General features: G+C 39.1%; 2 protein-coding genes and 2 pseudogenes across 2 annotated transcripts; 3 read left to right on the top strand and 1 right to left on the bottom strand.

The window, feature by feature from the left end:
- The first annotated feature begins 22 nt into the window (after positions 1–22).
- On the top strand, positions 23–1,857 carry LOC133743186 (putative UDP-glucose flavonoid 3-O-glucosyltransferase 3). The gene has a single exon (XM_062171037.1). The coding sequence runs from the start codon at positions 300–302 to the stop codon at positions 1,758–1,760; it is 1,461 nt and encodes a 486-aa protein (XP_062027021.1). The 5' UTR covers positions 23–299; the 3' UTR covers positions 1,761–1,857.
- A 962-nt stretch (positions 1,858–2,819) lies between these two features.
- LOC133731741 (uncharacterized) lies at positions 2,820–7,142 on the top strand. Its single transcript, XM_062159156.1, has 11 exons — positions 2,820–2,923; positions 3,653–3,697; positions 3,828–3,931; positions 4,335–4,381; positions 5,030–5,065; positions 5,161–5,228; positions 5,353–5,402; positions 5,590–5,822; positions 6,084–6,139; positions 6,348–6,596; positions 6,712–7,142. Exons 1-10 carry the CDS (start codon positions 2,820–2,822, stop codon positions 6,355–6,357), a joined length of 753 nt encoding a protein of 250 aa, XP_062015140.1. The 3' UTR covers positions 6,358–6,596; positions 6,712–7,142.
- A 6,435-nt stretch (positions 7,143–13,577) lies between these two features.
- On the bottom strand, positions 13,578–14,896 carry LOC133731732 (putative UDP-glucose flavonoid 3-O-glucosyltransferase 3; annotated as a pseudogene).
- A 1,167-nt stretch (positions 14,897–16,063) lies between these two features.
- Positions 16,064–17,523, top strand: part of LOC133725767 (anthocyanidin 3-O-glucosyltransferase 2-like) — a 2,799-nt pseudogene continuing 1,339 nt past the window's right edge.

The raw sequence follows: 17,523 nt of genomic DNA, 5'->3' as shown, positions 1-17,523 counted from the left end.
ATCCTTTTCGACTAGCTTGCTGCCAAAACAGTAGTCAGAGACTCGTGCACCAATAATCAACTTGGACTAATTATCATAGCGTAATGATAACTACAGGAAAATTAAATGAGCTCGAAATCAACACTTGGCTCCGTGCCAGCATATGCATAACGTCGTAACGTCACCTGCACATATAGGCTGCATGCATCTGAATGATAGGAAAATGCTACTGAATATTTAAACACCACAACTTGACTCTTGAAGCACATTCATTGTCATCAACAAAGACAAACTACTCTTCCTTCAGTCACCGCATCGAAATGAAGAAAGCTGCAGAGCTGGTGTTCATCCCCTGCGCCGGTGTTGGCCACGTCATATCAACGGTAGAGATCGCAAAGCTTCTCGTATCTCGAGAGGACCACCTCTTCATCACCGTCCTCGTCATGAAGGCCCCCTTCGACTCCAAAGGCAACGATGCCTGTACAGAGTACTGCATCACACAAGCCTCGGATCGCATCAAGTTCATCAATCTCCCACAGCCCGACGTCGACTTCCTAAACATGACCCGCAGCAACTTCCGCAAATCGTTCTTTGAAAGCCACAAACCCTACGTCAGAGATGCCGTCACCAAACTCCTCGCCGGCTCGTCCGAGTCATCAACCCCTGGACTCGCCGGGTTCGTCATCGACATGTTCTGCACCACCATGATCGACGTGGCCAACGAGTTCGAGGTTCCTACCTACATCTTCTTCACCTCCAACGCTGGCTTTCTGGGGCTCGTGTTCCACCTCCAAATGATCCACGACGAGCATGACGTGGTCATCGCCGACTTGAAAGACTCGGATTCTGAGTTGGTCCTCCCGAGTTTTGTTAATCCGGTACCTATCAAAGCCCTGCCGAGTATACTTTTGGAGAAAGAGGAGGCAATCCCATTCTTAAACTACGCAAGAAGGTTCAGAGAGACCAAGGGTATTTTGATAAATACCTTCTCAGATCTGGAACCGCATGCCCTTCGTTCTCTTGATTCTTATGGGAAGATCCCGCCGGTATATCCGGTGGGACCACTTCTAAAAGGGGAGAGTGACGATAATAACCCTAGGGGATCAGATCAGGCCGGCCGGGAGATCTTGAAATGGCTTGATGATCAGCTTCCATCGTCGGTCGTGTTCTTGTGCTTTGGCAGCATGGGAAGTTTTGGTGAGGATCAACTGAAAGAGATTGCCTGCGCGCTGGAGCACAGTGGGCACCGGTTCTTGTGGTCCATACGTTGCCCCCCACCAAAGGGAAAGATTACTCACCCCAGCGACTATGCCGATCCCGCAGCCATCTTGCCCGAGGGCTTTCTCGAACGGACGGCTGGGATTGGGAAGGTCATAGGGTGGGCCCCACAAGTGGCGGTGTTGGCCCACCCGGCCGTGGGAGGTTTTGTATCTCATTGCGGGTGGAATTCGATACTGGAGAGTCTTTGGTTCGGTGTGCCTGTCGCTACGTGGCCAATGTACTCGGAGCAACAAATGAATGCATTTGAGATGGTGAAGGAATTAGAATTGGCGGTGAAGATTAGTGTAGATTACGGGTGGGACTTTTATAACTCCGGTCAGGAGGAGCAAATGGTTTTGAGTGCCCAAGAGATAGAAAGAGGAGTTAGGGAGGTGATGGAGCATGATAGTGCCATAAGGAAGAAGGTGAACGAGATGAGTGAAATGTGCAAGAAAGCATTGATGGATGGTGGTTCTTCCTACTCTTCATTGGGACGTTTTATTGATCAGATATTTCTTTGATCAATTTTAATATCATGGCTACAATCAAGCATTATGTTTTTCTTGTAGTACCATCTATAAAGGGGAGTGAAATTCACACTTTTTATTTTACAATCCACACTCAATGTTTCCTTTTTTTAAAATTTTGTCTTTTTATATAGTTGATATAAAATATGTGATGTTAAAATACCAAAAAAAAAAAAAACATGAAGTGTAAAGTATTGATTTCACTTCCCTCTATAAATGATCCAAGTCATTGTATTATTTATCTAGATCATCAGGTCCAATATAAAAGTAAATCAAATGTCATTTGTAAGGCCACTCCACTTGTAATACTAGATTGTACCAAGTGTACTCATTATCAACTAAATGTTTAATATTTTAAGGGAGCTGAAATTTGCACATCTAGTTTTACATTCTACACTCCCTTTGCTTTTTTTTTTTTTTTAATACTTCTTATCAATTCACAATATTTCTCTTCCAAAACTATCCCCCCTCTCTTTCTCTCTCTCCCTCTCTCTCTCTCCCCTCTCTTCCCTCTCTGTTCTCTCTCTCTCTCTCCATCCACAGAATCGTGCTACATCTATGGCCTTGCACAAATATGAAAAATCCATGGACAAAATCTCTGATTAACAACCTGCAAAACACTTAATTTGATCATTCCTCCCCAACTGGTCATACAAGAAAGATGGCGATACAACCCCATCCAAAATGAATTCAACCACTACAACAAAATCCAACCCCAAATTAACGTCACACTATTAAATTAGATTTATCATGACAGGACCCGCCCCAAATTTCACCCTGTGAAACCCAAGTTGGCCCTACCAGGCCACCTAAGGAATAACTCTACCAAAATGTCGGCAGCGTCACCCCTAAAAATGAACTACCAAAAACCTGTAGAAAACACATATACACTTCTAAACAATTCATCCTTATTCTCTTGGAGCCACTTGTTCTCCAAATCACAACATCTCTAATTTTACAAATACAAGTCACAACTCAAAAACATTAATCCCATAGGTTATCAGAGCAATACTAATATGAAAAGTAAACCAAGAAAACGTAAATAAAATGAATATGCGGAAGCTGTGCTGTTGGCTACGCCTCGACTCCATGTACGCCCGACCTCAACTAATGTGGTCTGCAACCTGGGCATTTGAAGCAGAAAGGCCCAGGGGAGAGTAATTGAAAAACATGTTAGCGTGAGTGGAGAAAAAAAAAACAAGATAATTTAAATGAAGCAAACTTTAATACTTTCCCATGTATTTAAACTTATAAAACCTCGATACATGCAACGTTTATAAAACATATTTCTTTAAACTCAAAATCTCGTGAAAACATACCAGTCCCGTTGGTTAAGAGAAATCAGACTAGTCCCGCCACACTACTAGAATAATGTCATTAGACATCACCACTATTAAATCGGTCAAGATTGCACCTGATGTTAAAAATCATGTTAACATCAGTTTGTGAAGAAACCGATTTCTATGGTTATTATAGACATCAGTCACAAAATAAAACGATGAGAAAAGGTTTGTTCGAAAAATTTAAAAAAACGCGGAGGGACTAAGTTTTGAAGTTTTGAGAACGCGGGGACTAATAATTTCATTTCCCCCCACACTTACTAATTTTTTCCGCTTTCTCTAAAACTTTCGAACCCTACCTCTTTCTTCGGCAGCTAACCCTGTCGACCTCATCACTCTCTAAAACTTTCGAACCCTACCTCCTTCTTCAGCAGCTCACCTTGTCAACGACCTCATCATTCTCCAAGCCGCCTCCGACCTGACCCCTAGTCCCCGACCTCAGTCTCTGACCCCGTGTTCCTCTGCATCGCTTTCTAACCCCGAATCCCCGATCTCGTTCTCCAGACCTCGAGCTTGAGATCCTATCTGTCATTATTTTGTGATAAGGACGACACCGGACTATCATCATCTGCACTCCCTTTTTCAGGCTTGGTGAGATTTGTTTGTTCATCTTTATCATCTATTCTTTTCCTTTAATCTCGGTGACTGGATTCACAATTTATTCAATTTCATCACTGCTATTTTTGGGTGGTTGAATCGTGATCTTGGTTTTTGTTTACAGCTCCAACACTTGGATTTGGGTGCTGATCTTGGAAGAAGGACCGAAGCAACTAGTTTTTGCGTTCTTGGAATCGGAAGAGGAGGAGAAAAGACTTTTGATTGAAGGTGGGTATTTTAATTACCGGTTTCTGTTGTGGTTAGGTTATAACTTATTTAACTTCCTATGTCTTAGAGGTGTTTGTGCTTAAAAGAAAGATCAAAGTCAGTCAATCTATGTTCGATTCGGACCAAGCTACTCTCTCTCTCTCTCTCACTCACCAGAAAAGGTATGATTCCTATCTTCAATTCAGAGTTTCAATTGAACATCGCTATCAAATTTTCAGAGATGAAAAGTTTGATTTATATCAATTTCGTTGGTAAAGGTTTGGATGTTTGAGGTGATATAGAATTTTCAATCGAAATTCTCAATATGATTATTCTTCATTTCAACTTTCAGCTCAGCTTTGAACTAGTTCAATATCATAGATTCATTTGCTTGTGATTTTTACTCTTTATTTTGTGCATGCAGAACAATCAGAACCTGTTCAAGCTATTGGGCTTTGCGGTGTAGTACTGGTATTCTAAGCTTTGCAATCAAAAATTAAGATGTAGGTTAGATACAATTCATTTCATTGCTTTTGTTTTTAGATTTTTGTGTATGGATGCTTATCCAATTGCTATTTAGGTTGAGAACATGTATGATATGATGATGGTGAGTTTAGCAGATTATTACTAGTTTCGAGGGGGCTGTGGGTATTCATTTAATTGCTTGTGTTTAGTCTTTCAGAACAATACAATTCAGTTCATTCTAATTAGTGGAACCCCAATTGGTCCAACCGGCCTCCACACTTTGTTCTTTGTTTCTGGGTTTGCAGATTCCGGGTTCTTCGTCTCTGTGAAAATGAAGACTGTTGTAGAAATGGTGTAATTTGGCTATATGGGTTTTGTTCTTTGGTGCTTTAGGTATATAGGAGTGGTGGAATTGTGAACTATATCGGCTTGCCTAATATAATCACAAATGACACAGGAGGTAAAGGAAATAATGAAGTAGATTATAGCATTATTTGAAATCCTAGTTCATTTTGGTAAGTACATTGTTGTATGTTTAGGCATATATAGATACCTATGTTTCCAGATAGTCACTAACTTTTCTTTTCTAGGTTGTTCTGCTCCTAGGAACCAAACTTGAATACATTACTAACATTACTGTTTTAGACCTTGTAGAATGCATTTGAGCTCGCCTTCTTTGTTTGGGTTCCAGTAAGTTTTTCTTTCCCATCCTCCAGATTTTGGTGAAGTTCAATATTTAAAATTTTGCATAGCTTATGATAGAGCATCCTTGTGGTTTTTCTTAGGCCCAATTCGGAGTAAAATTGTGCTACCGTGAGCACACCGTGATCATTGTTACAAGAGTTTTCTTAGCGTAAGAGTACCGAAAACTTTGCATTCTAATCACTTTAAAGTTATTTAAAGATGATAATTATGTTATAGATTATTGAGCATGCCTTGTTCGCATTAGTGACCCTAAATCCCTTTTAATTTCTCAGGGTGACCACCCAAGTCCTCTGCAGCTACATTACTCTTCCTTGTAACACAGGTGAAGTATATCTGAACTGTTGGTCATAACTATACATATTGCTCTGACCAGAAAAATATGTATAGTTATGCTTTTTTATCCTGGGATTATCCCATGATGCCTATTAGATCTCATTCTGCGAATGACTTGCTTTTCCTGTACTACTATGCTTTGGCTAATGTGGGTGGTTTAATTTTTCTTCTGGCAGAGTATGATGCTGATGATAAACCCCAAGAAGAAACTGTCAACCCTATGGTCGATGGTGGGACTGAAGGTTTTCAAGGACATGCCAGGGTCATTATGCCAGGGATCAGTCCATGCTTTGAGTGTACAATCTGGCTTTTCCCCCCTCAAGTGAAGTTCCCTTTATGCACACTTGCAGAAATCCCTAGAACTGCTGCTCATTGTATTGAATATGCTCACCTAATTAAATGGGATGAGGTAATGGATTAGTCATTATGTTCCGTCTTCCCACTGCTTTTACTAAAAAAAAAAAAAAAAAAACTATTGCATGAATATGCTATCTAAACTTACATTCTACATTATGAGAGGCTTTTGATCCAGATGACCCTGAACTTGTGGGTGTACGATGAGGTCAATTATGGCAATTATTTAGTGATTTCTCTGTTCCTTTTATGGACCTTTAATTATCTTTCATTTATTTATTCATTTACTAATTTGTTTTTTGTTCCCATCCAATAGGCTAACAAGAGAGCTGAGCTGTTTGGTATTCCAGAGTTACATTGTCTCTCACTCAGGTATACATACTTATAGAAGTAGTTACCCCTATTATTATTTTCGTCAAGTTTTTCTGCAACATAACTGCATAGTTTGGCTTTTGCTGTTAAATCATGTGGGTGAGAAAAGGATTTAGGACTTTGAAACTATGGGTAACTAAGCTTTTGGCTTACAGCTTTTGAACTTTTATCTGTCACTCTTGTTGGAAGCTGATTATGTTGTCTACAGGGGGTTGTGAAGAACATCATACTGGCTATTGCTTCCACAAATGCGATTATATATGCTGCCTGTGCACTACAAATACTAGCATAACATATTCTAGGTCCCGGCACAAAGGAAATCAGAAGCGGAAATACTTCCGGTTGTGTGTCTAATTTCTGTTCACAGTTCTGATATTATTTGTTCCTCCAATATGGTTATTCGTACCTGATAGCAAGTGTGGTCTCTGCATGTTAATATGAAGTGTTGGTGCAAAAGGTGAGAATTCTCACTAAGGAATCAATTCCCACTAAGTTTTTGTAATCTGTATGTGTCATATATAGGCAGTTAGTTATTCCATTCTAATGAGAAAATGTTTGATTTACCATTGCAGTAAGGTAAATCTTGGACATTAGATATTTACTGCAGCACGAATCCGAATGGTGCTGGCTTTTATGTTTGCATCACTTCTACCTTGGGTTCATAACAAACCTGGGTTTTATCTTGTTCTGGGTAGTTCCAATGTGGATGAAGGATCGGAAAGGGTATACCCAACAACAATTTGATGAGGTCCGCATTGAAGTAGCCGACTACTTACAGACTCTGCTGTATGTTCTGACCAGTTTCTTGATTTTGAGTTAGGCTAGCTTTTAATTAACTTTTTTGTAGCAATTATGAACAAACATGAATACTAATTGCTAGGCTAGCCTTGTAGTAGGTGAATTGGGGTTTTATTTTGCCCATTTTGTAAACTGTTAAAGATGATGATTCCAGATATAATACTCCAATATTCAAATCACTCTTTGTGAACTATTGAAATTGCAATTTATAACAGCAGCTACATATTTTGTGGACATCATCCTCTTTATAGAATGTGATGTCTACATATAAAGTTGAAATCAGTTTTCACCATAAAAACTGATGTCTAGTAATACAGATACATCAGTTCCAAAATGAAAATTGATGTTACTGAAATATACAGACATCGATTTTTTGTCGAAAACGATATGTTACTGAGTACCAGACATCAATTTCAAAATGGAAATCGATGTTACTGAAATATACAGACATCGATTTTTTGTCGAAAACGATATGTTACTGAGTACCAGACATCAGTTCCAAAATGGAAATCGATGTTACTAAAATATACAGACATCGATTTTTTGTCGAAAACGATATGTTACTAAGTACCAGACATCAGTTCCAAAATCAGTCATCGGTTCTTAAATCAATAACGATGTTAAAACGCAAACTTGTGTTATGTAATCTATATTTCTTTAAGCATTAAATACAATAAAATGTGGGTTTAACAATAGTAAAACATGTAAGTCTGTTATCATTTAAACCTATTTACATCGATTTATAATTAGGAACCGATGTCTACACGAATACTAGACATCGGCTAAAAACCGATGTCTGCATTTTCCGGATTTTTCTCATCACCCACAGAGACATCGGTCAGGTTTTTGCTAGACATCGGTTTTTGGCCGATGTCTGGGGCCAAAATTCTAGTAGTGCCAGTCAAGTAACAATAGGATATGAAGAAGAAGAAATCACCATACAATGAAGGAGCCTCCCAGGCTCTATCCTCGACTTCGACCCACAAACACAAAATAAGTGAGGAGGAGCCTCGACTGCAACTCACGTGAGGAGGAGAACAAAAAGTAAAGCAACCCAAGTATGGTGAAGGAAACATTCGAAATCCAGTAAATCCATAAAGCTTCCCTAAATCTCGCAATAGAAAACACGAGTACGATTCCCAACCGTACTCGGTAAATCTCAAGAGAAAAATAAAGTAAATCAACGACGTGTCCCACACGTCAAAAGTATTCTCAAATCTATAACCAAATAGTCATAATTAAAGTAGATTCATAAACAATAACCCAAAACCAAAATCATTGCTAAGGAATTCCCAATGTCAAAATTAAAAATGGAAAATAAACAATAATATAATTCCATCGAAATCCCATTTCGAAAATCTTTTAAAAGAATTTCAAATCGATGAATATAAATGTATTTAATTCCGGAAACCACCTCGGAAAATGATTCGTCGAAAATCATTATAAATCGTAAATCCAAGTTTGAGCATAGAAGACTCACATTCGAAAATCATGATGAAAAATCCAATCAGTATTCCAAATAAATATTTCAAAACCAAATAATATCCGAAATTAATTAATATGCTCGACAAATAATATGATAATTAAAAAAGCATTAGTTCGAGAACTAAACACATGCATCATTATTTAAAGCAAAAGTCCACTCACATTACTATTTTGGCAACCACACATACGGGTTTCTTCGTCGAGCAGTAGCTCGATACGTCGCCCTCAAATCCGCGGATGCTTCTCGTCGTCGATTCGCCGTAATCCGGTAAAATTGCCGCTACCCACTGGCCTGGGCCGAACCATGATGAAGATCGAGGGCTCCAAGAAATGGGTGGTGGTGTGGCCGGAAATGACCAGAATTGGAAGAATTTACCGGAAAACTTTAAACTGCTACAGTTGGGTTTTTGCTTCAATTTGCGATTTTTCAGCCAAATCGCTGTGAACCACCACCATGGGCGTGGGCAGGAGGAGGAGGCGGTCCTAGAATGACCTGTGGTGCGCCTTCTAGTGGCCGGAGTTGGAAGATATGCAGGAAAAACCAAAACCTTGATCTGTCGGGGAGAGAGAAAGAGAGAAAACGCGGGAGGAAAGAGAGAGAGTTACCGGTTGGGGTAGGTTCTGACCTACCACAGTAATTTTTCAAATATATACTAAATTACCATGAACAATAGCTTTCATATTTCGCTAATAACTTTCGCATACGAATTCCGATTTTAGCGTACCACATATGCACGGACTCAGGGGGCTTGATTGGGCGGCTTGGACTGCAATGGTGGTGGGATCCAATTCGATCTCAGATCGATGTTGGGTAGACCAAGGGAGGGATTTTACTGGAGATTGGTGGTTAACATCGGTTTCTAATCATCCTAGATATACTATCGGGTGGTCAAGCATTGTCAGGTACAAGCTGCAAGGGTTAGGGAGTGGAGGGGGTGCTGGTGGAGATGGGGTGGCGGGAATGCTTCCGGCGGTGGTGTCTGACTGCGTGTGGTTCCTTGCTTGGGCCTCATTGTACTTAGGCTGCCTAGGTCTATCTAGCTCTATTGTTTTATCTATTTTAATTGTTTTCTGTTTTTTATTTTTAGACGGCTTCGAGCCTTTAATAAATTCCTATTATAGGTTAGTAGGGTGAGGTGGGCATCTTCCCGGGTTGTGCACCCTAAGTGCTATATCTGGCCTAGGATGGCAGCGAGTTCCTTGTATTGTCAAATGGTTGCAGCCTCCTAGTAGCAGAATGAAACCAATTGTTACCGAATTAATTTTTCGGTGGCAACATAGTGAGAAAGTTGGTCGTATTAGTGTATTATGGCTCCACGTAAGCATTATCTTTCCTGTACGTCGCCAAAATTGTAAAGCAAATGGAGTAGCCAGTTGTGCACTCTTTGCTAATTAGTGTGTTTTAGAATACACAAAATTAGTAGGGACTCATGATATTATTTCAGGATGTTCTCGTCAGGCTTATTGTAATAAGTTTAACGTCCTCTACAACTTTCCAGAAGAAAATTTCCTCAAATGACAAACGATACAGAAAGTAAACTTTTAGGCCCCCCCTAATAGATCGAAACGAAGTCAAAAGTAAAAATAAATGTCGTTTATCATCCGAAAGACTAGTAAACCGGTAACTTGAGATCCGGGATGTAACATATCAATATGTTGAACAAAATATAAATTCAATTTCTTTGAATTAGACTGGAACAATTTAGAAATTGAATGGATCTTTTTCTCCAGAAACAAAGAAATGAAAATAGATGGGCAGAGAAGAGATGAGTCTGAAGATGAGTGTTAAAATCTGCTTCGATCTAGTCTGGCTCCACCTGCAAAAGCTGCGTGAATCGACGAGGATAGCGATGACGAAGTCGTCCTGCAGAACGCTAAGGCCGAGGAGGAGACTAAGTCAAAACCGAAGAAACTGACGCTGACATGCTCCACCACGAGCTCAGCTTCCCTCGCAGCAGCAAAGTCTCCCAATCTCTGTAGCGCCACCCCTTGATCTTTGAAATGAAAGCCTTGATCACCGCCGGCGCCGGAACACGAAATGGATGGAGAGAATGTGCCAAGCCAGGTTGGAATCGGAGATGGTTAAGGCCGTGAGGGTTGAGTCGAGTGGGCTAGCTGCCATTGTTGTGGGGGTCTGAGATTTGGATCGGGGGGGGGGGGGGGGGGGGGAGGGGAGGGAAAGGGAGAGAGAGAGAGAGAGAGAGAGAGAGAGAGTTTTAGTTGTAGGCTGTGGAAGGGAGAGGATGAGCCATATAAGTATAGGGGTGATTCGGAAAAAGCATCAAAGGGGAGTGCAGAATGTAAAATTGGGTGTGCACATTTAAGCTCCTTATCATAAAATGGCAACATTTAAAATATACGTGTTCACTCTATTTTTTTATTTTGCTCCTCTTAAAGTGAGAATGACTTTTTGTGACGAAGAAGCTCAAAGAGACGAAGATATGTTCATTTCATTTATTTTATTTTATTTTTTATTTTTGAAAGGTTCTTTTATTTTATTTTGTTTCTCTTAAAATGATTTTTTTTTGTTACTCTTAAATTAAATGACTTATGCTGACAAATAGGGCATCGACAATACACCTTTAACAATGAAATGTGGTCGGTAATGAATTATTGGGAAGGAACTATTGTGCAATGGACTTTTGACTACAAAAAAAAAAAAAAAAAAAAAAAAAAATCATCCGCAATGAACTTTAGGCAACGAAATGTTGTTGGAAATAAACTTTTGGTGGGGACCTTGCATGGTGAAAAAAAAAATTTAAATTAAGAGAACCAATCAGAAATAAGTATAAGTTATAATGTGAATCAATGATATGTCAAGCCGGACTACAACGTGTACCATGATTCGAGACCATGTTATAATTTTTCATCTTCCTCTTCCTTTTCTTCTTCCTCTTTTGCTTAAGTTATTCTCTTCAACCCCATCTCTCTACCGTCTAACCCACCACTGATCACCATGAAAACTCAATTTCTATCGTCAAGCATAACAAGAAGGCGACCAGAGCTTGAAAAAAGATTCAAGCCGGCCAGGGCCCGAGGAAATATTCAAGGCAACATTCAACGTAGCTAGGGATCTGGAAATTTCCTCTTTATTCTAGGGGTGGTCAATTATTCTAGACCCATATAGAGTTATAACATTTTACAAGACAAAAATTTACCAAACACTTTAATAATGCTTTTTTTTTTTTTTTTTTTTGAAAGGGGTTTGGAACCCAGCCTAGCTGGGAGGCTCAGCCCCACGCCCGGTTCCATTTATTGAAATAATACTTTGCAACGGGGGGGACATAAAACCTGAACCCCGTGCTACATTAGAAAGATTAATCCTCGTAGAGTACATCCTGAATAATAGCAGGAGTCTCCTCTAACCATACATCATCCATACACTTTAATAATGCTTTTATTGATTAATCAATTTTGAAAACATATTTAAACATTTAACTGAGTTTTTCTACAGCTGATTATTTTGACAACTGAGCTTTTTTCACCGTTAAACTTTTTTTTATAGCAATACTAAACGAAGCCTTAATAAGTCTGAACACTTTCTAAACCCCACATATGATCATGAATTTTAGATTTGATCAATAAAATGTCTCAAGGAAGAGTATGACAACCCACTGATGTGCTCATATTTTCCTATATTTCTATGCCTCTTACTCTTTATATTTTTGTTTAGTTCTCTTTATTTATGATTCATTTACATCTTGTAGTGTTTTTTAGGTTTGTTTCGTAGAAAGAAGAAAAGAAACTAAAATGAGCTAAGTAGGATTAAAAGGCAATGTGTAATCTGAAACTAGTAATCTGTCTGTGTAGAACATCCAAGTTCGTTGAATTACAGGAAAATTACCAGATCGAATCACATAATAAGCCTTATATCATTGGAAAGCTACGGATGTATACTTTCTGTAGAATTTTACGGATCTCGATTTTGATACTTTTGGAGCCAGTTATGATTGTTTGAGTGAAGATAGGTCAGGACAGAAAATCTGCTCGGGAATTTACAAACATTCGTGGAGAATTCAAGTTCAGATGCCCAAGATCATCAATCCTAATGTTTCACGGAAGTTAATTCAGATGAGGTTGCAAAGAACACATGTATTCCTACTTCTACAAGAGATATTTCAAGGTTTTCACATTCCAAATCAAGAAAGGAATTTGAACCCAAGTCTTACAGGGAAACTTGCCACCAAAGATATGTAGAAATCTTTCCTACATAAGGGAGCACGAATATACACGAGGAGGAGGTCTCAGAAGCATAATGTAGACGCCTAACGAGCAGAGACGACTCATCCATCTTTCCTTTATTTTCCCTTCCATTCTTTCCTATGTTTATTTAAATATATTTTGCTAAACCTTTTTCTAGGGTTAGGATGATGCTCTATCATGTTTGTTTATGTACTTTGATGTTTTATTGATGGATTTATAGTTTCTTTATGATTAATTCTTAGTCACTATTTGAATTGATGCTTTATTTTTAAGTTCTTTGATTGATCACCTTAGAGCTTTGCATCTAGTAATTAGAAGATGAATTTGAGGTGTACCTGCAATATAATTCAAATTAGCTTCTTGTGATTAAGAGTTGTGAATTACATTATTGTCTTATCTGAAGTAATGGTTTGCATGATTCTTTTGTTTTGTAGTACGTAATGAGTCCTAAGTGTTAAATTTATGCTATACCTGGATAAACTGCATGTTAGGATATATATATACAACTCTGCCATATCTGGAGAGAATCATATACTTAAAGAAAACTATGGTCTAAGTGTCGTACCTGGACTTAGATACGGGAATTGTCATCGAAAGAAACAAAAGAATTTGTTAATTGTATCAAAACATAAATAGAATTGTTAGTGGTTGATTCTAATACTCTAGATTCTATCATTTTTGTAATTTATAAATTTTGCTGTTTGTTTCTTTCTTCAATTTGCCCATTATTTGTTTATTTGAAAAGCCAAAAATCATATCTTCTTTAGCTTGATTGTTTATGAAATTTTGTATTTGGATTAATTAGGTTAGGATTTAAATTGATTATCAATCCTCAGTTGGAACGACCTCGCACTTGCACACTATACTAATGACGATTCGGGCACTTGCGAGTTTTAATTAAAATTTCACAACACCCACCATCCGTCAAAGCTTTCTTGCCCTTCTCACTCATCTATTTCACTCTCTTTCTTATATCACTGTCAAGTTCCATTACCACTCTTATTCCTCTATCTCCTTCACGCTCACAAGAACTGGATTATAGCTCCTGTAGCTCATATCAATTTCCACCATCAATTCCAATTCCTTCACCAGCTGAAACTCGTTAAGTTGTTGCTCTGCGTACAATGGCCATGTGGAAATGGGCACACCATGCCAAAGACTTTCAAGAGTGGAATTCCACCCACAATGGGATACAAATCCTCTCACAGATGGGTGAGCCAAGATGGCAACTTGCGGGGCCCAGCCTATGACCTTTCCAATCCGAACTATTCGATCGAGGAACCATTCGGGCAAGACTCCAGTGTGGTCATTGTAGTCACTTGGAAAAGAAATTCTTCCAGTGGGTGAAGGCCGACATAAGGACCACAAGAACTGATGGCCCGCGTGCTCTAGGGCGTGGGCGATCTCTTTCACCTGGTCCTCACTAAAGCTTCCCATACTTCTAAAACACAAGAACACTACAGACAATGGAGGCTAATCATCAAGCCATTTCAAGATATCATACTTCTGCTTGGCCTCCTCCGAATCCAACGACTTTCATTACTGTTAAGGTTAAGTAAGGGTCCTACACTTGATATACGGGAGGGATCTCGGCATCAGATAAAAGAGCATGAAAGGCATGTGATTCTATGTCTGTGAATGTATCTACCAAAATACCCTTGGTACCTCAAAACCTTTTGATAATGTTGACGATTGATTCTGTTACCTCGTTCACTAATAGCATGTCAGGTAAGACAGCAGCTGGCAAGAGATTGACAAAACTCGGGATGAGCAACTCAGCGTCTGAGTCTTTAAATTCGATGCAGTCCTTGCTATATTGATCGCGCTGCGCTTGGAAGTGGAATACTAGCCCGAGCATGCCGGCGCTAGAGGTGAAGAACATGTAGCTAGGAACCCAAATTTGGCTGGCCACGACGATCATAACGGCACAAAACATGTCGACGACTAACCCCGCAAGCTGAGTCTTGGACTCGCTGAGTTTTGTGACGGCATCTTTCACATGGGGTTGTTGACCAGTGGCAGAACTACATGAAAAGCTGTTTGGGCTATAGCCCAACCCAAAATTACTAGGATATTTTATATAGTATAAGTGTGCTTTTCTCATCGTTGTCTAACATTGGTTCAGTTGGCAAATTGTGGAGTTGTTTGCTTTCTTCCTAAGGTCTCACCTTGGTTCGAGTCCCCTCAACTTGTAGTTTTCCCACCCCTAATTTTCATCATGGTTCCGCCACTGTTGCTGACTAACATGTTTCTGCACTAGGTACTTAAATATATGATTTCTTTCTTGGGAAACAATATGAGTGATGTCATTGCTCTGCTCATTTGCTATACTATCTGAGAGGATTATGGCATTGATACAATAACGCGTCTATCATACGTAAAAGGAAGCTTCATATGTCATTGTTTTAAAAATGAGGTTGAAAGATTGTAGACAATGCATGCTATTTAATTTAACACATAGATTCAGATACAAATGAGCAAAGACAAACCCCAATTCTATTATTATAAGACGGCAAAAGTTCAAACACTAATACACATCGATATATTTTAAGATAAGACCGTCTAAACCAATAGACTAGCAACTGGACACAACGGTCTTCCCTGTCCTCCAGCTTCTTCAAGTTAGCTGATTTGGGATTTTCCCTTTTTGGGTTGTTTCCTCCTTTGCTATATCGTTATGGGTAGAGTAGGAGAATTCGACTTTCCTTGTTGGGCTTAGACTGTTGTCTGCCTCTTATGGGGCTCCGACCTGGTTTTGATGAATGGTTTCTATTATCCAAAAAAAAAAATGCATATCTAACTCCAGTACAATATTGCATTTGCGTATGCATAACTTGAGGCGTCATAATCATTTCTTCTTGGCAATGAAGAGGCCCCACTTCTGCTCTTCAGAGTTGGTCTTGACCAGCTTTGCCTTCCATCCACCAACTATTATGTCATTGTTATATATATATATATATATATATATATATATATATATATATATATATATATATATTAATTCCAAAGAATAAAAAAATTCATCAATGCATAGAATTATAATATCAAATGCAAAGAGAAAACGAGGAAGAAACTCACCTTAAAAAAGCCCTCATGATCGAGAACGACTATCACTCTAACGTGTATATTGCAATCACATCTTTTTTTTTTTTTTTTCCGATGACATATTGCAATCACATCTTTGTAGCTTAGCGTTTGTGGCCTTCTTATGAACCACGAAGCTTTGTTGTTGCGAATATTCTCGATCCCAATTGCAATTCTCTTCCACGAATAAGGAGAACGAATGAATGAATGACAAAAGGTAAAACATCAGATAAAAAAAAAAGAGAGATGTGTTGGCCATTAGGTCTATACCACATAAAAATGAGAGACGTCCAGCCACACACTCACACAGTACTGCTGCATGCCAATACATATAGAGATGTAGCAAACACATAACGAGGAAACAAGATAGAACAACACCATACGTCCAATTATGAAGAGAGCAGGGCTTGTGTTCGTCCCACACCAGCTGTAGGTCATCTAGTATCCACAATCGAGTTCTCGAAACGTATATTGAATCTAAGCGATCGATTCTCAGTAATAATTCTTGTAATGAAATCGCCATTTGGAGTCGCTGCGAATCAGTCAAACACTAGTCAGCCGGTTCCTGCAGCCTCCCACACCCACATAAAACTCATCCATCTTCCCACTGTAGATCCCCCAACTGAGTTTGAGTCTGTAGAGAAGTTCCTCGGTGATTACATAGACAAATACAAGAACCATGTCAAGGACACCATTATCAACCAGGTATTACCTAACACGTCTCAAATTGTTGGAGTGATTGTTGACATGTTCTGCACTACCATGATTGACGTAGCCCATGAACTCAAGGTTCCATCATTTGTGTTCTTCACTTCTGGAGCAGCTTTTCTTGGTTTGTTGCTCTACCTTCAAAAACGGTACGACCAAGTTGGCAAAGTGTTTGATGAATCGGATCCTGACTCGATTGTACCGAGTTATGTCAACCCAGTGCCCACAAATGTAATGCCTGGATTTGCCTTCAACAATGGTGGATACATTTCATTTGCAAACCATGCTAGAAGGTTCAAGGAAACCAAGGGCATAATCATCAACACGTTGGTTGAGCTCGAATCCCATGCGGTTCACTCACTTTTTGATGGTAATGAAAATGAGCAAAGTCAAGCGCAGCCGCATGTTTACGCAGTTGGTCCCTTGGTTGACATCAAAGGTAAGTATGAAGTTCAGTCTAACCTTACCAAAGTTGACAAGATCATGAAATGGCTTGATGAGCAGTCTCCAAAATCAGTGGTGTTCCTCTGCTTTGGGAGCTCTGGGAGCTTTGATGAAACCAATTGAAAGAGATGGCAATCGGGCTCGAGCGAAGTGGCCAGAGATTCTTGTGGTCTGTACGCCAAAAACCCACCAAAAGGAACCATGGCAACGCCAGGGTGAGCATATAGCCATATATGGTCTGAAATTTTGATTACATCCATTAAAAGGTCACAATTGAGAATAAACAACCATTAAATTCGTAAAACAATATACAAAAAGAAAAGTTCAATCCTAAAACTTTACCATAAGAAATCAAGGGCATAATGATGACAAAAGTATTACATCTCATGAATTAATAACATACCTTATTAGTAGATGCTATACTTTTGAAAGACAAAAATTAGAAATAGAATATGGTCACAAATACATAGTTGATAACACACAATAATTTGATTTTTTTTTTATGGTTTACAGGACCTGAATATACATATACTAGAAGTTGAAAATCATGGTGCTATATATAAAAGTTTTCCTCAATGAAATTTTTTTCTCTCTCTCTAAAAGAACACGCCGCCTAGGTTTGGTCTCTTCCAAGACGCTTCATGCCTTGTCCAACGGCGTGT

Source organism: Rosa rugosa, chromosome 1, assembly GCF_958449725.1.
Source record: "Rosa rugosa chromosome 1, drRosRugo1.1, whole genome shotgun sequence".
Classification (NCBI taxonomy): domain Eukaryota; kingdom Viridiplantae; phylum Streptophyta; class Magnoliopsida; order Rosales; family Rosaceae; genus Rosa; species Rosa rugosa.
Note: the sequence above shows the minus strand (reverse complement) of the source record. Positions and strands in the feature narration are given on the sequence as shown.